At 35.6% G+C, this 21,336-nt stretch overlaps 1 protein-coding gene across 1 annotated transcript; it reads left to right on the top strand.

Moving 5' to 3' along the window:
• The first annotated feature begins 636 nt into the window (after positions 1-636).
• LOC140240365 (sialidase-1-like) lies at positions 637-10,881 on the top strand. Its single transcript, XM_072320135.1, has 6 exons — positions 637-761; positions 3,159-3,345; positions 4,773-5,035; positions 5,840-6,022; positions 6,631-6,850; positions 8,683-10,881. Exons 1-6 carry the CDS (start codon positions 684-686, stop codon positions 8,895-8,897), a joined length of 1,146 nt encoding a protein of 381 aa, XP_072176236.1. The 5' UTR covers positions 637-683; the 3' UTR covers positions 8,898-10,881.
• Positions 10,882-21,336: the final 10,455 nt, after the last annotated feature.

Genomic DNA, 21,336 nt, shown 5'->3' with positions numbered 1-21,336 from the left:
ACATGAATGCCAGAATGAATGTTTATGTTTACATAAAAAGATCAGTTATTTATCAAAAGGTTGTAAACCTGCCCTTTCTTAGAATCCACGGCAGACCAAAAAATTTTGTATGCAATATTCGGCTCTTAGGCGTGGAAATGCCGATTGATGTTTTTCACTCACATTTTTTAGCCATCGAATAAGCATTTAGTTGGTCATTGCTTATTTCCACAACGATGAAAAAAAAAAGACTGTGATGATCGAGTGATCAATCCTTACTAAAGAAAAAAACTAACTGCCATTATACTTCATAAATTGTAATATTTTCATTATCAGATGCCTTATTCCTTAAAAAATGAATTAAAGAATATAAGTATTTATTTTTTGTTAGTCATGGCTGACAAGCTGGTCTCAAACCATTGTTTCAGTATTGTGTCACCAGTCAACAATTGTAGTATTCTTTTGTGGCGGATGATCTAGTATGTGAAATATGAAGTTAGGTTCGCGAAGACTACGCTTTTATTGTTGATCGATGACACATCACATGACCTCCTGCCTACCATCATGTGATCACAAATACGGTGTGCATACGGAGCTAGCTAGCTGAGAGCTATCGTTGCAGCTGCAGCTCAGTCCAGTAGCAGTCGGCATCTTTTCTCGCTATGATGTTCCGTTAAGTTGAGTTGTGACAAACTTTGGCTAAAATGTCTCCAGGGTGTGTTGTCAAGCTATTGCTGTCAGCAACTTTGTTTGCTATATCATGGAATGCAGGTTTAGCAGCGGTAAGATTTATATTAAATTTAAATTCGCGGTATTAGAAGGCTAAGCTTAGAACTTAGAAGGGCCCGTGGATTGCAGTTATGTGGATGTGATATGTGTAGTCCCACACATGCAAATTATCGCAAGTTTTTGTACGGGATAACGGTAGTACACACTCACAGCACGGCATGCAGCACAGCCCTTGTTGGCCCTGGCCCTGTCGCTGTACATAGGTGGCCGTGCTTCGCACGGCGTTTGGTCGGGCTATATCTATGGCTATGGCTTGGGTAGTCGGGCGGTCGGTTAACACTGTTTATAGCTCTAGATTTCTAGATCTAAACTGCGCGCTGCGTGTGTGGTGCTGTTGTTGAATGAAGGAATTTACGTCACGTTGTGTTGTACAGTAATTTTGATATCAAAATTGAATCATCGTTTTTGGTATTTATTTGAATGGAAGTGAATAAACATCACACACACAAAAAAAATGATACCTACATAACATAGGCTAAAATAGCAGTACGCCTAGTACGGGTAAGATACTATTATAACATCAATTTACTGTATAGCAGCTGGCTAGCTGTATAGCGCTAGTCGAACTTGCATGTATTTCCTGGATCCTATGCACTCCCGGGTTGGCGAACTAACGATAGGCACTGAATTAGTTCGCTGCTCATAGCGTGCCACGTAGCGTGTGTGTTATTATACGCACACTTCAATGTAGGATGCATTGTGCATCATCGCATTTGAAAAACTTTGTTAATCTGCCACCTGAAATCCATTCGAAATCAAAAACATTCTCGCATTAAAAATTGTTTTGTGACCTGTTACATATGGTAAAATACATTTGGATTACAATTATATGTGTTTTATGGAGGAAAAATGTGAATTAGGAATGTCTTGAGAATGATGAAAATCCATTGCCCCAGCTGATCTTCGATCGCGGTGTGCGTTACATGGGATGTCTGGTGACTCTAGGTAGTGGCGACTTAATGGATATCGACGTTAGATTTAAAGGACAAGTTCACCTTCACAGACATGTGGGTTGAGTGAATGCAGCAATATTAGTAGAACACATCAGTGAGAGTTTGAGGAAAATTGGACAATCCATTCAAAAGTTATGAATTTTTGAAGTTTCTGCTCAGTCACGGCTGGATGAGGAGACTACTATAGCTTGTGATGTCACATGAGTACAACGATATAAAGAAAGAATAAAGAAAATTCAACATATTTTCACTTTTCTCGCATAACAAAAGAACACTTGACTTCTCTCTTTCAGAAGGCAAGGGTAATAATATTACCCTTAACATACATGTATGTCAGTATCAAGTCGAAGAAATGTGCACTTTATTCAAAAAGTAAAGTTTTGTGAAATTCTCTTTTTATTTTCTTTATATCGTTGTACGCATATATGACATCATACACTGTAGTAGTCTTCTCATCCAGCAGTGACTACGCATATACTTTGAAAATTCATAACTTTTGAACGGATTGTCCGATTTTCCCAAACTTTCACTGATGTGTTCTACAAATATTGTTGCATTCACTCACTCCACATGTACATGAAGGTGGACTTGTCCTTTAAAGATACTAGATTCTCATTTCTAGTCTCTAAAAGACTAAATCTGTTCTAGCTCGCATCCCCTTCGAAACAATTTAGAAAAGAAAAAAAAGAAGAAATGTGTTGATCATTTATAAATTCTGTGATAAATTAGTATAAAGTCTTACGCCGGCCCCTATAACCATAATCCATATTCAATAAAGGAAACAAAAAGCGAAAGGAAAGTGTATAGATCTACTTGGATCTAACGTTAAGTTGGCTTTTAGGATTATTCAAAAGTAATCACATAAATTTTACAATATTTTATTTACATAGCTCACAAGAACTGAATTGAATTTTTAATCAATGATATGAGATATGGTGATATCATGGGTATTTCAACAACAACCAAAGTAATTAGAAGTAATGTGATTTTTTGTAAAGCCTGATAAATGGTAGAAGCTGTAACCCCGTGTTATATCATCATCCCCAACTGATGACGGTTTTCTGTATGAATTCTGCTTGCTTGTAAAATGTTCCTACCACTTCCAGATTGTGTAATATGAAAAAGAAAAGAAATGTTGCTTTTGAAAATCTTGCAGATGTTGTAGCAGCTGAAACAATTATGTTCATGCACTGGTTACAAAGGACTCAAATTAGTGAGATTTATTTTTTTAAGTTTACATCATAAAATGTCAAATTAACAATAAAAAAAATATCACAGAATTGTGGTTTCTTGAGCTTAATGAATTAGATATCACTTCTGTTTGAGGTAATTCTTCAAGTTCAAAGCATGTACAAACTTTAATTTCCCTACTAGTCACAGAGGCTCATATACCAGTCCATAGTGGGTTGATATGTTGATCTCTGATTTCCCCTTTAGGTGAGCCCCATTGTGATGGACCAGCAGCTGCTCTGGATCAGTGGTCAAGAAAACGTAGGAATCTACCGCATTCCACTTCTATCATACACCCCTAGGGGCAACCTCCTCGCCATCTGTGAGGCCAGGAAGAATGGTGGATCAGACGCCGGCCCAAAATTCCTGGCAATGAGAAGGTCGGAAGACAAAGGTGTGATGGTAGTTAATCTTCAATTTTGATCCGAGTTTGTCTCATATAAAATTATAATTAGAATCTGACTGAACTTCTTAACTCTTTATTTGCCATGGTGGAAACCCCCTGTGTGCCACGTTATTCTGAGACATGATGGTAGTCATGCTTTGAGAAAGAATTCTGTTTTTCCAATCTATAACTTCTACAAATTTCTGTTAAGCTGGACATAATAGTGAGCAAAGTTGAAGAGGAATGCCAAGCTTTGCTTTGATATTTCAACAAATCTGTTTCTATTTATTTTTTTAATGTCTAGTTGCTACATTTCTGTAAAGGCATGACTTTTGCACATGAAACCTTGAGAGAAACTTTAAATTTACATGCAAATTTAGTTGGGAACACCGCTTGGTAGTCAATCACCACATAGAATGCAAGCCGTATGTAAAAGGAACAAAAGCGTGAAAAAAGCTTTCATTGTACCGCCTGATTAGGCGATTTATCGATCGGTTTAAGTGGATTAGTGCGTTTGAGGGGAATATGCGAAGTTGGCACGCCATCGACTGAGTGGGACGTGCGAATATGGCACATAAAGAGTTAAGTGAATGCTTCAAATTCTTATCCAAGATATGATACTGTTCACAACATACTTAAGATTTCAAGTAGGATAGAAGAGCTCTTGAAAGCACTTACCCAGCCCTTCTTAACCCCCCCCCCCCCCGAAACACCGAAACACCGAAACACAAAGAACAACAATTAATTAGAAGTTGTTAATTGTGATTTGAAGAATGCATGATTTCCTCTTTACTTTGAAATAAGGAACCTAGCCTATTCTTTGTTTTGTTTTAGGTTTTTAAAAATCTGAGTGTAAGGCCCTCTTAGGAAGTTGCTAAGAATGCAAATTGTGACAAAAACAGAAAAGAAAAAGAAAATAATGCTATATAGTGGACTGATGAAGAATGCATTACTACAAAGGCATTTATTGAAATGAATATGGATTATCGGGTATGATAAGTCATCTATCATGGTCTCATATGAACACTTACAAAAAATGAGATTTCTTTTTGGTTCCTTTTGTTTTGATTTACTGAAATAAGCATCTGTGATATAATGATTATTCATGAAGTCCGTTTAAATGGTGCTTGCCAGCACCTGGTAGCAAAACTGGTATCTAGAAATATTAATTCAGTTGCATTCGGTACAAAACAATGAAATTGATGCATCTTGAAGTGTAAACTAATGGGTCATTCCAGTCACATGGTCTATGCAAGGTCATTCTTTGCTTTAACATGAATTTCATAAATTGTTCTGTTGGGCAATGTTATGCATTATGTCACTTTGATAATGAAGTGCCTAAACTACTGAGAAAAACAAAATATCATTCATCCAAATGTGCATATGAGCTAATTACGATCTGGCTTTTGAATATTGCCTTATTTGTCATCAAACAGGTCTCTCATGGCAACCCCAAGTGTTTGTCCTGAACGATGGAGAGTTGCCGGATGGACTCAGCCTGGGTGCTGTCCTAGTTGACGACGTCACAAAGACCATCTTTGTCTTCTACCAGATCTGTAGCCACTACTACAAGTGTGACACGGCCGTCCAGTACTACATCAAGAGTGTGGATGATGGCATATCGTGGAGTAAGCCGTACAACCTTTCGAAGCAGATCGGCACCAGGATGTTCGCCCCAGGCCCAGGCTATGGGATCCAGGTTAACCGTCTTTTCTTTCTCCTATCTGCCTTCTTGTCTCATTCTTGTTTAACTATCCACAATCTCATCTTTCCTTTCCTGCTTCTGCCCTTAAATTATTTCCTAGCTGTCTGTTTGGCTGCATATCTTTCTGTATGTCCTAGATAGGTAGACAACTATTTAATTGGAAGATATGTTTGAACAATTAAAGGTACATGTCAGAGTTTGGTTGATAAGATTATCCAGAGAGAGAAAAAGGAGCATATTTGTCAAGTCAAAGGGTGGTGTTCAATTTCAACATACTAAACTTCAATGAAGAAAGTCTTGTGGAAATTAGATAATGTAAGAAACCAAAACTAGATTCATTAATACTTTTGTCACGCGAAAGAGTTAGGGGGAAAAAAAAAAAACAACTTTTGGTCAAAGATCAATGGACTTCATCCAAATGTAAATTAAGTTGACAAGTACATACTTGTTTCATTAGAGAGGTATATCTCTTGCTTTATAAGGGATTAATTGTGGATGACTCAATGCTGTACTCTTTTTTTTTAGTACCCAGTAATTTAATGTATATTTATTTTTTTCTTCATCAAAACAAAAACATAGTTCAACCAGCATTTGAAGAAAATACCTGGAAAAGTCATTTGAGACATCAGTCTGATGATTACAAGGACTTATTTCTCTATCAAGTGGTAGGATTTCTCATCATGAGTTCAACCACGTACATCTCTGTCAAAATAATGCCCAAACAACCTATGTATGCAGGAGGTACTGATCTATCTATTCTTGTGTTTGATACATTTCCCATTTCATTCCAAACTGTAGAAAAAGTATGCTCCTAATATCGGTCGACTGATCGTATGCGGGCATTCCACGTTGCCAGGCGACGGGATGTTCTGTCTTCTGAGTGATGACCATGGTGACACTTGGCGGTATGGAGGGGAGATCAAAGGCATCCCTTACAATACTGCAAAGGTCAAGGGTGACTTTGTACCAGACGAATGTCAGGTAAGAAATCTGGATATGAGCATGGGGAAAGGGTGCTAGGTGCAGCAATGAGTATTTCAAGTTATTTTTAGTCAGTTTTTTTTTTTTTTTTTTTTTTTTTATAACATATGTAGTGATCAAGGTATTGTTATACAATGTATATGTTTTGAAATGTTTTTATCATTACTTCAGACTTTGGGGAATGTGGAATATTCAAACTTCATGAACAGTGTGTGAGAAGTGCCATCAAGTTTGCATTATACTTGGTAGGGGAATAAAAGCTGGAAAAACACTTAAACTCAAACTGGAATGTGCTCAAGCAACTCATAGCAAATCGCAAAAGAAAAAAGAAAATTATTTAAATGAACTATAGATGAAATAATGAATATAATAAAATAAAGATACTATTTGTGCATCTACTGTATACTGAGTGAAAAGTTTTATACAACCAGAGGATTCATATTCAGTGTGTGTTGTTCAAATCTTTTTGATATTTTAACAATGTCATAAGTTCTGGTGGCTCAGTTATTTAAGAAACTGAGAACCGGTAGCACAGATGCTTTAAAGTGGAACAATCATGTGAACATTTTCAAAAGGAATCTGTTCTGCTCTTATCTCTCTTCAATCAGCCAATAGAACTGCCCGATGGATCAATCATGGTCAACGTGAGGAACCAGTACCAGTACCACTGTCACTGTCGAATGATCATGATGAGCTACGATGGGGCATCGACCTTCAAGGTTGATGACCTGCGCTTTGACACGACCTTGGTTGACCCTGCAGTGGCTGCTTCAGTCCTCTACCACAATGGAGTTCTGTTCTTCACTAATCCAGAGAATGAAAGCAGCCGTGAGTGAAATCAAATCTTTTGTTTAAATTCAGAAAGGAATCTGTATTTTCAAAATTTTATCTATCCAAAGGAATAGAAGTTACCAAAAACAATTTTTTTTTTGCACCTATTGACAGTGAATTAAAACTAATTTTTTGAAAGGAAGAAATTCTGATAAAGAATCTTTTCTATTTCATTTTCAGGATTTTGATTTCAGTAAATATGGTATATTGTTGTTTGAAGCCTGAAATAAAAATGCACAAATGAGTGCATTTATATATCAATGGTTTCATGTTTGATGAAAGAAACAATCCTCATCAGGGTTAGAAGAAATGAGGAGTGCCATTTAATAGTCAAATAAAAGTAATCTTTCTGCAAATGGAAGAGATTGTGATAAAACAGAATATGCAAGAGTTTTTTTTCTAGAATTGGAGTAGATCTGACAAACGATACAAACTGATGTTGTCACTGTGTTTATCTGATGATTAGATATGGATTATATGTCATCACTTGTGATAGCAGGTGACACTGTGGGTGAGCATGAAAAGCAAGACATGGATTGTTTATTATCAGACATCTTGAACAGCTTGGTTATGATGTGTGCAATAACATTGTGAATGGACAAGTTTTGGTTTCTGGCTTAAACTTTTTATATATATTCCTTTTGCAAACGTGACAAACTGTTGATTGGTTGAAGAACAATGTCTCCCAACATTGTGTATGAAATCATAAGGTGATACCCCTCACAGTATTAAAAAAAAAAGGGGAAAAAAAGAAATCTAACTCCATGTTACTCAAGAATATGCTCCTTTTGTACTGAGAATAACGGTTGGAATTTGTTCAGGGTCAAAGTAAATTCATTGGAAATCTTTACTATTTATTCCCTCTCCGTCATAAAGAAGTTTCCATTTTTATCATTTGGAGGAAAGGTCTGAATTACCTACCTCTTCAACATACCAGCTTAACAAAGGAATTTTCAGGGTTGCAAAAGGGATGCATGAACTTAAACTTGTGATTGCATAGTCTATTGTCTTTTTTAGGCTCGATTTTGTTTCCACAGGCTTGATGGTTTTGTTCAGACTCAGTAATGTTTGATTCAATTCCAGCTTGGTGCTGTCATCCCCAAGCTTACAAATGCTTTGTTAAAATTTACTGACTTCTCATTTATGTCAGAAATGTCTTGCCTCACGGTGATTACTTGGGCTTCAATCTGTGTGATGTCTCACTGAAGTCTGGTGGTGCCTCATTCAGGCATAGTTTAGTTGTTGTTTTTTCTCAACCAAGTGTTTTGATGTCTTCCTCAAGCTCACTATTGTCTTATTTGTGTGTGATAATGTCTTCTTCAAACTCTTTGATGTCACATTTTGGTTTGATGATGCCTTCTTCAAGCTCCGTGATGTCATATGTTAATTTGATGATGTCTGCTTCAGGCTCAGTGATGTCATATTTCGATTTGATTATGATGCCTCCTTGGATTTGATGATGTCTTCTTCAGGCTCAGTGATGTCATGTTTCGATTTGATGATGTCTCTTTGGAATTGATGATGTCTGCTTCAGGCTCAGTGATGTCATATTTTGATTTGATGATGTCTGCTTCAGGCTCAGTGATGTCATGTTCGATTTGATGATGTCTCCTTGGATTTGATGACGTCTGCTTCAGGCTCAGTGATGTTATAATTTGATTTGATGATGTCTCCTTGGAATAGATGATGTCTCATTCAGGCTCAGTGATGTCATGTTTCGATTTGATGATGCCTCCTTGGATTTGATGGTGACTCCTTCAAGCTCAATAATGTCACATTTTGTTCTTAATCTTCCATTTTCTGATTCATTTTTATCCCAACTTATCCAGGTGTAAACATGACGCTGCGATGGAGCTATGACAACGGCACAACGTGGGCAGGGTTGCTCAACATCTGGCCACAGGCCAGTGGTTACAGCACGATGACCGCCATTCCCAACGACATCTCTGACTACAAATTCATCTATATTTTGTATGAAAAGGGTGAGAAATCATCCACCCAGTACTTGTCCTTGGCTAAGGTCAGTCTGAGTGGACAACTCTAGCCTGGAGTGTGGAGAAAAGGGAGAACAAGTGATGACACACGTGTTGTTCTTCTTGTTGCCTTGATGGATTGTATATATATATGTGACAGTGCATCACAAAACGAACAAAAAGTCGCACGCACTGATTTTGCATGGGGACTGAAAATAAGTGAAATGGGTCAACCTGGCCGCTCTTGACTTTTTCCTATTTTCTGAAAGAGCAAGTCTTCTTTTACATTATGCTAAAAATTGGGATCATAAAACGGGCGGGAAAGTGTGCTTTTTAGCAGTTTATCTCTAACATTTTTGGTAGAATAATGTGATAAGGTGTGTCTTTAGAGTCTCTTTTTCTTTTCTGAAAAACCTTGTACACATTCTTCACTTTCAACTCTAATAATTTTTGAAAGGATAGTGCTACTGCTTTGAAAGTTGGCATTAATTATGGACAGATTGTGTTCATGAGGCATACTTAATTTCAGTTTAATCTGATAATCCCTTCATTGTTGTTACTCTGGTAGATTACTTCCTGTTTTTTGTCCCATTCATCGCACAGCCAGCACGGTTTGGTAAAGATTAAGCGCTTGAATAGACACTGTACTTCAGAGCCTCTTTTCTCAGTTCACACTTTTCCTGAGTTTGTGCTTTCTTTCCAATATTTAGATAGGTTAGGAGAGTCCATATGATTTGAGTTATACATCATTTTAAAGCTTGAAGTCTGCTCTTTCAGAATATGGTCTTAACTAAGAATTCATGTCTGCCGACTTTTTGTTTGTTTTGTGGTGCAGGGTCACATATGGCTTTGCAGCTGTCAATTGAAAACATGGCCAGCAGAGGTTGGTCATCTCTAGCAGGGGTCACATGGTATCCCGATGGACAATTTCAAGATGACCATTGGATAGAGGCTTTTGTGCTCAGAGATTTAATTTAGAGACCTGATTCTATATAACAATAGTTTTGTTTTATCTTGAGGTGCAATCTTAAAAAGTGACAACTGCTTTGAATTTCTTCAAATTGACTGTAGAGCACATAATTAAGGCCATGACAGAGATGACCTACTTCTTTTATGTATTTTGTGGTAAAGACTTAATGCATCATCAAAGAAGTATATCTACACAGAAGGACATCTATGCAGAAATACATGTTTCAATTTGATGTTGATTATCCATCAAATGAGTGAGAAGTAACAGCTAATTAGTTAGAATTGATTTATTATTGTGAATACGATCCAATTTGTGCGTGAAATTCTTGCCTTTTATTTATACAAATAATTTCAGGACTCCCTTTCAAAAGCAGTGGAGGAATGTGTGAGTAGCATAATGCCATCCAATTTGTTTTGGCGTGATATTTGTTTTGTCAAAGGAGAAATGTGAAGAAACTTGTTGTGCCAAACTGCCAAGATTACATGTCACAGGTTACCTGAACTTTTCCTTGCATTAGTGAATGGTTGAACTGAAATAGCTTGAAGGTAATGATTATATAATCTACATATATTTGGTGAATTCTCAATACAATTGGCATTATTTAATCATGACTCTGATTAACAGGAATACCACCATTTTTGATAATGGAAAAGTATCACTGCAGCTTTTCTTAGGCACAATCATTTTTGTAGAAATGGCATGTATGATGTAACATTTATCAGACAGGACAAATTTTGTCACCAAATATTAATTCAAAGTAGGTACATGTGTAGATTGCATAGAATTCATCTTACCAAGGGAAGAAAATGCAATATGACTGCAACAAAATATGGCCATGCGTACACCATATCCTATTGTTGGTTAGTTGTGTTTTCAGGCTGTAAGTCTTGCTGCATGATGTTTGTTGGAAACAGAAAAACACACCTACACACAAGCACAAACACACATGGAGCATACATGTACATGCTTTTAACCTTTCTTCATATCGAAGGATGACTGAAACTTATAATGTAACAAAACCTGCAACAACGACAAAGGCATGAACCGTGACAGATTATTAATCTAGAGATCTGTATCTGCTGCATGTATCTATGTGATCCAGACAGAACTTATTAATTTCAGTACTACTAGTCGTCACATGCCTCAGCACCAAAGTGCCATAGGCAGCATCTTGAAGTTGTTTTTTTGCAGTATCATGTATTCTGATTTTTTATTTTCCCACCAAAGTGAAAAGCAAACCCTCAAATTTGTGTGTGTGTGTGTGTGTGTGTGTGTGCGTGTGTGTCTGTCTGTGTGTGTTTTCTCTTCAGAAACTCTGGTGCATGGCAAAACATAGTTCTTTTTTTTTCATATGATGCCACCATTTCCTCAATAGAATGACATGTACATGTATATGTGATTTGAGGGAAATTCCAGTTTGAGATTTTTCTCTGTGGAATTTCTGTGGCATAGGCATAGATGGGCAATGGTGAAGCAATGTGTGAAAACTCAGTGAAATGTTCAACCTCCCACCCCACTCCAGATCCGTAGACAAAAAGTAGTGTAACATTATGAATCAAATGCCTTAGTGAATGATGAACAAATCCAAAATAGATAAATGATGGTATGAATAAAGTTAAGAGACAAATGGATGCTGGATGAATGTATGAATGATTGAGTGAGTGAGTGAATGAATGAATGAATGAATGAATGAATGAATGAATGAATGAATGAATGAATGAATGAATGAATGAATGAATGAGTGAGTGAGTGAATGAATGAATGAATGAGTGAATGAATGAATGAATGAATGAATGAATGAATGAATGAATGAATGAGTGAGTGAATGAATGAATGAATGAGTGAATGAATGAATGAGTGAATGAATGAATGAATGAGTGAATGAATGAATGAATGAATGAATGAGTGAATGAATGAATGAATGAATGAATGAGTGAGTGAATGAATGAATGAATGAGTGAATGAATGAATGAATGAGTGAATGAATGAATGAATGAGTGAATGAATGAATGAATCTTGAATGCATGAAAAGATGACTGTCAACTGATGAATATTGAATAAGATCTATGTGGAATAATCAAACAGATAAATTTGAGACCTGAATGGGCTGCAGACATTTTAATATATGTCACTTGATATTCTGTTTATTGTATAGCTGGTATCATCTGTGTTTGAGAGTGTGAGCTTCTTTGCATCATGCTTTAGATGAGCAAGAGGGAAAATTATGTAATATTGATCTTCTGAAGTCCACAAATGATCGGTAAAGTACCTGGTGATTTTCCTGACATTTGCCAAGGCGGGCTGATATTCTCCCTGCTTTTCAGTAGCTCTAACATTTTTAGGGTCAGTATGTGCCAACAATGTGTTCTTTTGTACATGTATAATATGGTGCATGAAGCCAAAAGAGTATGCATTTTCATATCTAGTATTACTAGTATTATTTCTAAGCAAGACTACACTGTACACTGTAATTGTTAAGGAAATGTGTAATCATTTAAATGAAATAGAGTACTTATTCAACATTATGCCAAATTTCATGTACATTTTACGTGTATATGCTATTTTCTTTTGAGCAGAAATCATGTACTGTAGGAAACATGTATGCGAAGCCATGTTTCATTTCTCAGGAAACCAACAAAACTGAGGAAGGTAGGCGAGCTTTGAATGATTCATGGCTAAATAACTGATTGCAAGTACAATTAAAGAAGCAAACTGGTGAGGTATATATAAATGTTGCAGCAAAAACATTATTGTAAGGTTTGACAAAGATGCAGTGTTCATTGCAACGTTTTCATTTGAACACACTAAAAGATCATCAGGTGCATGACAACTTTCTCTTTATGGGTAGGGTTTCTGATTCTGATGCAAAGAGGATTTATACGCAGTGTATTTCCTTGCATTGTAGCAATTTTGCATGTGACAGTGATTGGTAGAACTGTGATAAAGATGAGATCAATGTTGATGGTTAAGTAGAGCATTGTTATTTTCTTTCTCTTTTTTTTTAAATTATGATTCTATTCTTATAACGATGATGACTGTTTTATTTCTTTGAAGTATGACAAATGTTGAAATGAACAATTTTGAAGTTATGTAATTACTTCACAGAAGATATTTGAAAATAATTATATGTATATCAGCAAGCCAGGTTGGACACCTACTCTTACTTGACACAGGGAATAATTTAAGAGTAATTTAATAATAATTGTACTTAATTATGTATGTATGTATGTATGTATGTTTCATTCCATTTAATTTCATTCATTAATTTCATTGCCAACAAAAATACAAATATTATAGTAACAAATTTTATACGTATATTATACAGTTATACAAAATCAATACGAGCTTCTAATGAAGGAAATTACTGTAAAAGGACAATTACAGGTGTATATGTCGTGACTTTTATGACTGTACTGAAACAAAGTTGTTGGAAATGGAGTTGTTTGAAAGTTTGTATGTATGTATGCATGTGTGTATACATGTATGTATGTGTGTATGTATGGGCTTACTTGTATGTATGTGTGTGTGTGTGTTTGTCTACACTGATCTATCTGTCTGTCTGCCTATCATCTATCTATCTATCTATCTATCTGTCTATCTATCTATCTATCTATCTATCTATCTATATATCATCTGTCTATCTATCTGTCTATCTATCTATTATCTATCTATCAGAGTACAGAATAATGAAATCAGAAAATAAAAGTGCAGAACATTGACCAATTATTGGTTCGTCCGGAGTAGGAAGGTTCCATAAAATAATGTCCGATGTATATAAATGTATATATATAAATAAATATATATATATATATATATATATATATATATATATATATATATATATTCATTTATTTATAGAATTGATATAAATGTTATAATGTTTGTTAGTGTTAAATACTACTGTTGATACTGGCGCATTAATCTCACGGATGTTATTTGTATTGTATGTTCTTAAAATTGTGATTTATAATTTTTGATGTATACACTCTACCTGCAAGTATATAAAGGGATAATTGACCTGGTTATGTATAAACATTTTCTTGAATAAAGAAATGATTCAATCAAAATCTATCTATCTATTATCTATCTATATCTATCTATAAATCTATTGTATCCATCTGTCCATCTTGACGGCATCCTGGCTGGCATGATAGACAGACATTCAAGAAAGAGCCCCAAACTTATATTACTGAACAAACATGGCCATAAAACATGCAGTGTACATTAGCTATCACATACACACAGCTCCACCAACTCCCCCCGCTTTCAGTGAAGCCATCATCTTCTTCAAGCTCCTGCACTTAAGGATGCTCTCCTGCATTTCCTCTATAGATAGATAAATAGATAGATAGGTAGATAGATAGATAGACAGATAGGTATTGGTTTATTTCATCAAAAGGAAAGTACAGTGTACATAGCAGCCCAGAGGCTGAATTGCTTGTCCTTGATGTAAATGTACGAATGAAACAATATAATACAATAATTATTCACATAAAACAGATTCAAAAAAAGTGAGCCTTATTACATATACATGTACTACAAATACAATTCTCTTTCAAAATGCCATATTCCATCAAAAAATAATTACGCATAAGTAATTACAACTGAAAATAAAAATTTAGAATATGAAAAGATACAAATAGATCTGCAATACATATGAATATGAGTTGAGTTTATTAACAACATATTTGTACATTATGCATGTGAACATGATAACATGAATTACATAAGATAAATAACAGCTGTGCATGCATATATTTTACATACTTACAGATATCAAACATAAGAATACATGTGGTGTAATTGATTTAGTTTCATTATGATATATTTATCACTGAAAAAGTAAAAATAATAAATAAGTATGTAATATAACCATATATGCATAGACAAAGATTCTGAACAAAAAACAAAAACAGAAGATAATGTTGTTAAAGGGGGAACCAAAAGTTAGCACAAGTGTTAGTCGTAAATTGTTCTCCCATTATAGCTACATTTAAAATGCTCATCGCAAGGTCTACCCTTCTGAAGCAACTGTACTATAAAAGTACATTAAACTAAACATTTAAGTCTTCTTTTCATCACTAAACTTTATTTAACAAATAATTTTTTTTTTTAAAGATTTCTTCTTTCCTCTTGAATATTTTGGGGCAAACTATTCCAGAACTATGACCCGGGGCCAACAAAAGATATAAATATGTATTGTATAAAAATGTACCATGTGACGTTTTACATTTCGGGAGTCTGGAGTGTTATAAGCATGGAATGATCTTTGCCTCTAGTCCTGGATGCATGATTCATCCATGGCCGGCGGAACCATGGGGGCCGTGGGGGCTCGGGGCTTTTTGCACCATACAAAGGAATACATAAGGTGTCATCACTTTGGGCCCCCACTTTCTTTTAACCCTGAAGTACGTAAGTGGCACTAAATAGAAATAGAGATCTTGAAGTGTGAGCGCGGTAAGGTTAAGGTCATGTTTTTCCACTGAAGACCTTTTTTTTGCTTGTCAGCTGAAAAAAACCTGGAACTGGAAGGGGAGAGACGAGCTGAGGGCCCTTTTTTTCAACTTTTTTTTTTTTTTGCTTGACAGCTGAAGAAACCCGGAATACAGCTCGTGAAACCCGGAAGTGGGCCCCCACACTTTTGAAAACCCTCCGCCGGCCCTGTCATTAACTCATAATATTGCGTTAAAGAATGTAGTAAATGTCGCAGATCATATATACAAAGATTGATACTGAAAGCTTATGCAGGTCAAAAATATCTAAACTCCTAGACTGGTGAATAATGGCCCAGAACTTGTTCTTAAGGGGGAAAATGTAATGCCATTTTCTGTGCTAAAAATATAAAATTTAAGTGACTTCTGTAGGTACTTCCCCAGACTTCAATTCCATAAATGATATGTGATTGTATAAATAATTTGTATAAAAGCATGAGAACATGCCTTGGAACACAATATCTTAACTCAAAAAGTAAGCCAATTTTGCGCCTAATGCATTTATTGATACATTGAATCTTATTCTTCCACATCAAGGTCTCATCAATTTGAATTCCTACAAAAGATGCTACATGTACTCTTTCTATAACCGTTTCAGAGACTGTTAACACACCTTTAATTGCAATTGGTCATCTTGGTCCTTTAATAATCATTTGTTTTCTTCAAGTTAATAGTTAATCTATTTAAAATACACCATTTTTGTACCTCATTCAATTTTCCATTTACGTCATTCATATCAATTTCTTATGTACCAGTAGACACAATGAATTTTGCTTTTCAATTCAAATCAATTCAATTCAATTCAATTCAATTCAATTCAATTCAATTCAATTCAATTCAGTTCAATTCAATTCAATTCAATTCAATTCAATTCAACTCAAACTTTATTTCATTTTTCGAAAAGAACATAAACATTTCACTTTCTTTGGTAACATAGAACAAGGTTGCATAATCAAAACAAAGTAAATTGAAAAAAAAATATATAATTGTGGAACCTTGGAGTAACGAAATTCTATTTTTATTACTAAAGATCAGTGGCAAAGAGAAAACAAACATGTTGACAAATTCTACTAAAATGTTTTGTTTTTTTTTTGTAATTCCAGTAACACACACGTATATACATATATATGTACATGTATATATATTTCAAGGATATTTATTTGGCCACTTATATTTTGTTACAATATGGTATCAATCATAGAGTTTGTATTGGGAATTACCACAAGTAATATAATCACTTTAACATAATATAACGTAGATAATTGTCATGAAAATGACAGTGACAATTGATGTCACAGAAAATTATATGTAAATTCTTATGGATTCATGTTTTGGTTACAAAGAAAAATTAATGTAAAGTGAGATACCGTGGTACCTCTTGATCAGAGCTGGTATGAGTGAACATGTTCGCAAAGTTGCCAGGATGAATTTGTCGTTTTTATCTGATCATAGAATCTACCTGTGCTGATACAGAATTTCTAACAAATGTACAGAGTCCACGATAGACCAAAATATATTTAACTTAAAACATAACCAACATGCAATGCTTGTTTCATATCAAATTCCTTATTAAATGAGCATTGCTAATAAAAAGTTTGTCATAGCTTGTAGGTCTCTGATCCAGAACGATGAATAGAAACCGCATTTTTTGTTTGAGTGATCAATCCTAAAAAAAAAGAATAAAATAAAATAAAATAAAAATAAAAAATAAAAGAATAAACTGATCCACTTGATTGCACACCTTATCAGTTAATAACCATTTAATACCAGCATTAAAGAGTTTGAACTATTTTCTCAGCCATGGCTTAAGGTGACCTCTCATGGGCGTCACGGTGGGGGGGGGGGGGGGGGGCGCTGGGTGCGAACGCACCCCCCTTCAGACCCTTAAAAGAAATCTGTCTGCGAGCGATCTCATCGCTGGACGGTAAATAATCATTCTTTTTTTATTTTGTATCATATTTTTCTTATTACTTTTTTTTTTTTTTTTTTGCACCAGGGACAAAAAATTCTTTGGAAAAAAAAAACCAACAATCGTACCCCGGGCTCTGGCAGCACTGATTTCATACATATCTATTTTACAGTGTTTACTATTTATCAACCGTACTGTATCCATACTATACGGAACACGTGTACACACGTTTGCGTGTATACGTGTGCTACAAGGATTGGGTCTATGTACATCACTTTACTTCTGACCAATCCAAATTGAGAATGCGAGCCCAAGTGCGAGCCTTAGCCTCATAAAAAAGATTTGGAGGAGCAAGCATTTTATAATTTTGCCCCCCCCCATAATTAATAATTCCCGAGATGAGAAGATTTCCTTGCTTTTTTGACAGAAAAAAGTTTCCCCATAAAAATGTTGCAAAGGGTAAGCATATCATTTGTCCCACCCCCCCCCCCACATAATTATAATTCCCGAGATGAGAAGATGTTTTTGCTTTTTTAATAGAAATCTGTCCAAATATTTCACCCAAAGTGTGCACCAGGTTGCTGAATTTCAATTCTAAAAATGCAAATTCTCTCTCGTGTGAGAGGGGGATACCCCTTCCCACACCCTCCCCCGTTTGGTCTATTTTCCATGGACTTAATACACCTGTGGATTGATAGATTTCATTTCATTTCATTTCATTTCATTCAATTTCATTTTATTATTTCTGTATGGTACAAATGTTTTATCGAAAGCGTGCACCAGATCTGTCACTTCACTTAAAAAAAAAAAAAAAAAAAAAAAAAAAAATGCAAAAGTTCCGTCGTGTGGGAGGGATAATTATCCCCTTTCAATCAACCCTTTCCCCTTTTGGTTTCCCTTCATAATTAGTACACTAAAAGTCTTGGAGATTGAGAGCTTCCTAAATTCCAAATGTCTTTATAAGCTATTTTCATTTGAATTCTAAAAATGCAACAGCTTCCATGTATGCAGGGGCATCAATCCCGGAGGACAAAGGGGGCAAACGCCATTTTGTCCAAAGGGAGCAAACGTCATTTTGTCCCCCTGTAATTCTCGAAATAAGGAAAATATTTTTCTTTTTTTAATAGAAAACTGTCCAAATTCACTAATTGTGCAACCGATTGTTGAATTTCAATTCTGAAAATGCAAAGTCTCCGTCGCGTGGGAGGGGGATACCCCTCCCACGCCCTCCCCCGTTAGGTCTCCAACCATAGACTTAAGCAAACTTGGGGGATTGATGAATTTCAAAATATTTCATCAAAAAGAATGTTTGATAATCTGTCACTTGAATTCAAATAATATATTCAAAAGTTCCCTCATCTTCTCTGATTTATGTTTCCCGCGCTCGGTTCCTACCCACAGACTAACAAGACTCGACACATTTGGGGACTGACAATTTTTCGGAGAATTTCAGGGAAGTGTGCATCAGATTGTTCTATTTCAATTCTAAAAATGCAAAAGCTCCGCCGTGTGGAAAGGGGCTAGCCCCTCCAACACCTCCCCCCTCCGTCAACTTCTTTTGTGACAATGATTATTATTAGGAGAAATAACTTAAAGAGCGTCCTCGAGTGTGCCCCCTAAAACATACCTTTAGTAAACCTTACATTTTTTCCCTTTTTATGTTTCTATGCTCATAATTATGAGAACAAATTGCATTGCTCGAACAATGCGCTCACGTTTAAGCTTTTAATAAATACATTTCAGACGAAAGTTTTCATAAGTTATGATCATAGTTCTTCGCAGTGATTTTTTTTTTTTTTTACTATGTTTAATTCAACTGAATTCCCTAATTGCTCTATATAAACGTGACTTTTTCACTCTGTTTTTACAAAAATTCCCTACCGTGGGAGGGGGTATCCCGCTTCCACACCCTTCCCCGCTCGGTCTCTTCGCTCCCTCACCGAGGATCTCACACCGTCACATAATGTACCCCCGTATGATATAATAAAAATCCTTCACGGTGATCTTTTCCACTATGTTTAGTCCCCTAGATATTTGCGTTTAGATGCTCTTCAAACGCGAATTTTGTACCCTGCTTTTGCAAAAAGTCCCTTCCGTGAAAAAAAAAAAGACCCTCCCGCTCGGGAGCTTCACTCCCTCGCCGAGGATTTCACACCGTCACAAATGTGCCCCCGTCGAGATTTTGCCCCCCCCCCCCCCCCTCCCCGGCCCGACCAGACGCCGTGCAAAGCACGGTGACACTGAGTCTTGTGTACAGCGACAGGGCTGTGTTTAGTGTGTATATAGTTACCCACTCCCCCTCAAACCAGATGAGTTCGAGCGCGTTTTTGGATGGGTGTGTGTCCCTTTAACATGTGTTTAATTAAACCGTGGCTAATTTTCAAATCCATACGTAAAGTACATGACAACTTCCCATAACAATTCGTATCCAATATACTGAATACAAAAATAATGTCTCAAAGATGATGTTTACAATGATACTCTATCAAGTGAACCTATTCTTCTCAGGCCGGGATGTGCATGAAGTTTTCAATATGATTAATTCTGAAATGCAGAAAGTGTATTCTTGGTTTACTGCAAATCGTTTGGTTTTGAATATTGATAAAAACATGTTATATGGTATTTAAGACAAAGAATAAGGTAATAGATGAAGATGTTTTACAAATATACATAGGTAATGTTAAAATCAAGCAGGTCAATAGAGTAAAATTTCTTGGTGTTACAATTGATGATGGTTTAACATGGAAAGGTCATTTTGATGATATTTGTATCAAAATAAGTATAATTGTTGGTGTCATGAATTATCTGAAACATATATTTCCTTTTAAAATTCTTTTGACAATGTACCATACAATGATTTCCCCACATTTAACGTATTGTGCAATAATATGGTGTCATAGTTCGTTGTATTTATTGAAACGTGTTTTGATGTTACAAAAGCGTGCAATAAAAATACTCTGTAATGTAAATCCGTACGCACACACTGCAGTACTGTTTAAGAAATTGAAAATTTTGAAAATTGATCAAATTGTGCAATTACAAGTGGCTACATTTATGTTTTCATACTTTAAAGGTGTCTCACCTGTCACATTCCATAATTCGTTTACCCCAAATAGTGCAATCCATGCCTACAACACTAGACGTGCCAACGAGATATATTTACCTTAAGTTCTCAAAGACTACAATTAGATACACTGGAGCAAAATGCTGGAATGAGTTGCCAATTTTTATCAAAGAGAGACCAACACTGTCATTTTTTAAACGTAAATACAAAATGTTTTTAATCCAAAGTGCAACTGAGTAATTATTGTAATAATTTTGCCATTTTCCCCTTTTTTATTGTTGTGATGTTTCATTGTTGTTTTTGTTCCTTTGATGTAAATTGCGTCCTATTTATTGCTGTAAGGGAATAGGCCACGATAGGCTTTATACGGCCTTTACTGATCCCTCACGTGCTATGTTTGTATACATTTTTCTCTTCTGTTTTATTGTGAACGTGATGTTTTCTTTTTAGCATGTGAAATAAATTTGAATTTGAATTTATCTGAAAGTGTTCACCAGCTAGATCGCACAATTTCACATCCTAAATATATGTGTAGGACCTACATTGTTGAGGTAATGTAGAAAAATACTTTGAAACAACTTATGCTTATGAATACGTGCCACTATGATATTATGTACAGTGTATTATTATGTAAATGTACATGATGATACAGGAAACAAAAAATCAAATCAAAAAAAAAAAAAAAAAAAAAGATCTCGCAGGTTACATTTAGTGTCAAAACGCACCCCCTTGAAAAAAGGCTGGTGACGCCCCTGCCTCTAACCTTCATATCAGACATACCATGTCACGGATCCTCTATCATCACATATATTTTTGTCTTCTTCTTGGCGGACAATTTTGAGCCTATTGTAAAGTACAGTAGGTTTGAAGATAAACAGAAAAGCCGTCTGTTCCGAAGAGTTTGATAACGAGAAGGTTTCCGTGAAGCCAGACGTCTAGGTAGTCTTGGGGAACATTCCCGACGACAAATATACTGATTTTTTGGTCTAGTTTAAAGACTACACTCTCCTCAATGAATGACGCATCACATGACCGCCTGTCTGCCAGTTATCACGTGATCAAATGTCTACACTCG

Source organism: Diadema setosum, chromosome 17 (genome assembly GCF_964275005.1).
Source record: "Diadema setosum chromosome 17, eeDiaSeto1, whole genome shotgun sequence".
Taxonomy (NCBI): Eukaryota; Metazoa; Echinodermata; class Echinoidea; order Diadematoida; family Diadematidae; genus Diadema; species Diadema setosum.
The sequence above is the reverse complement of the archived record's forward strand: the minus strand, read 5'-3'. Positions and strand labels throughout refer to the sequence as shown.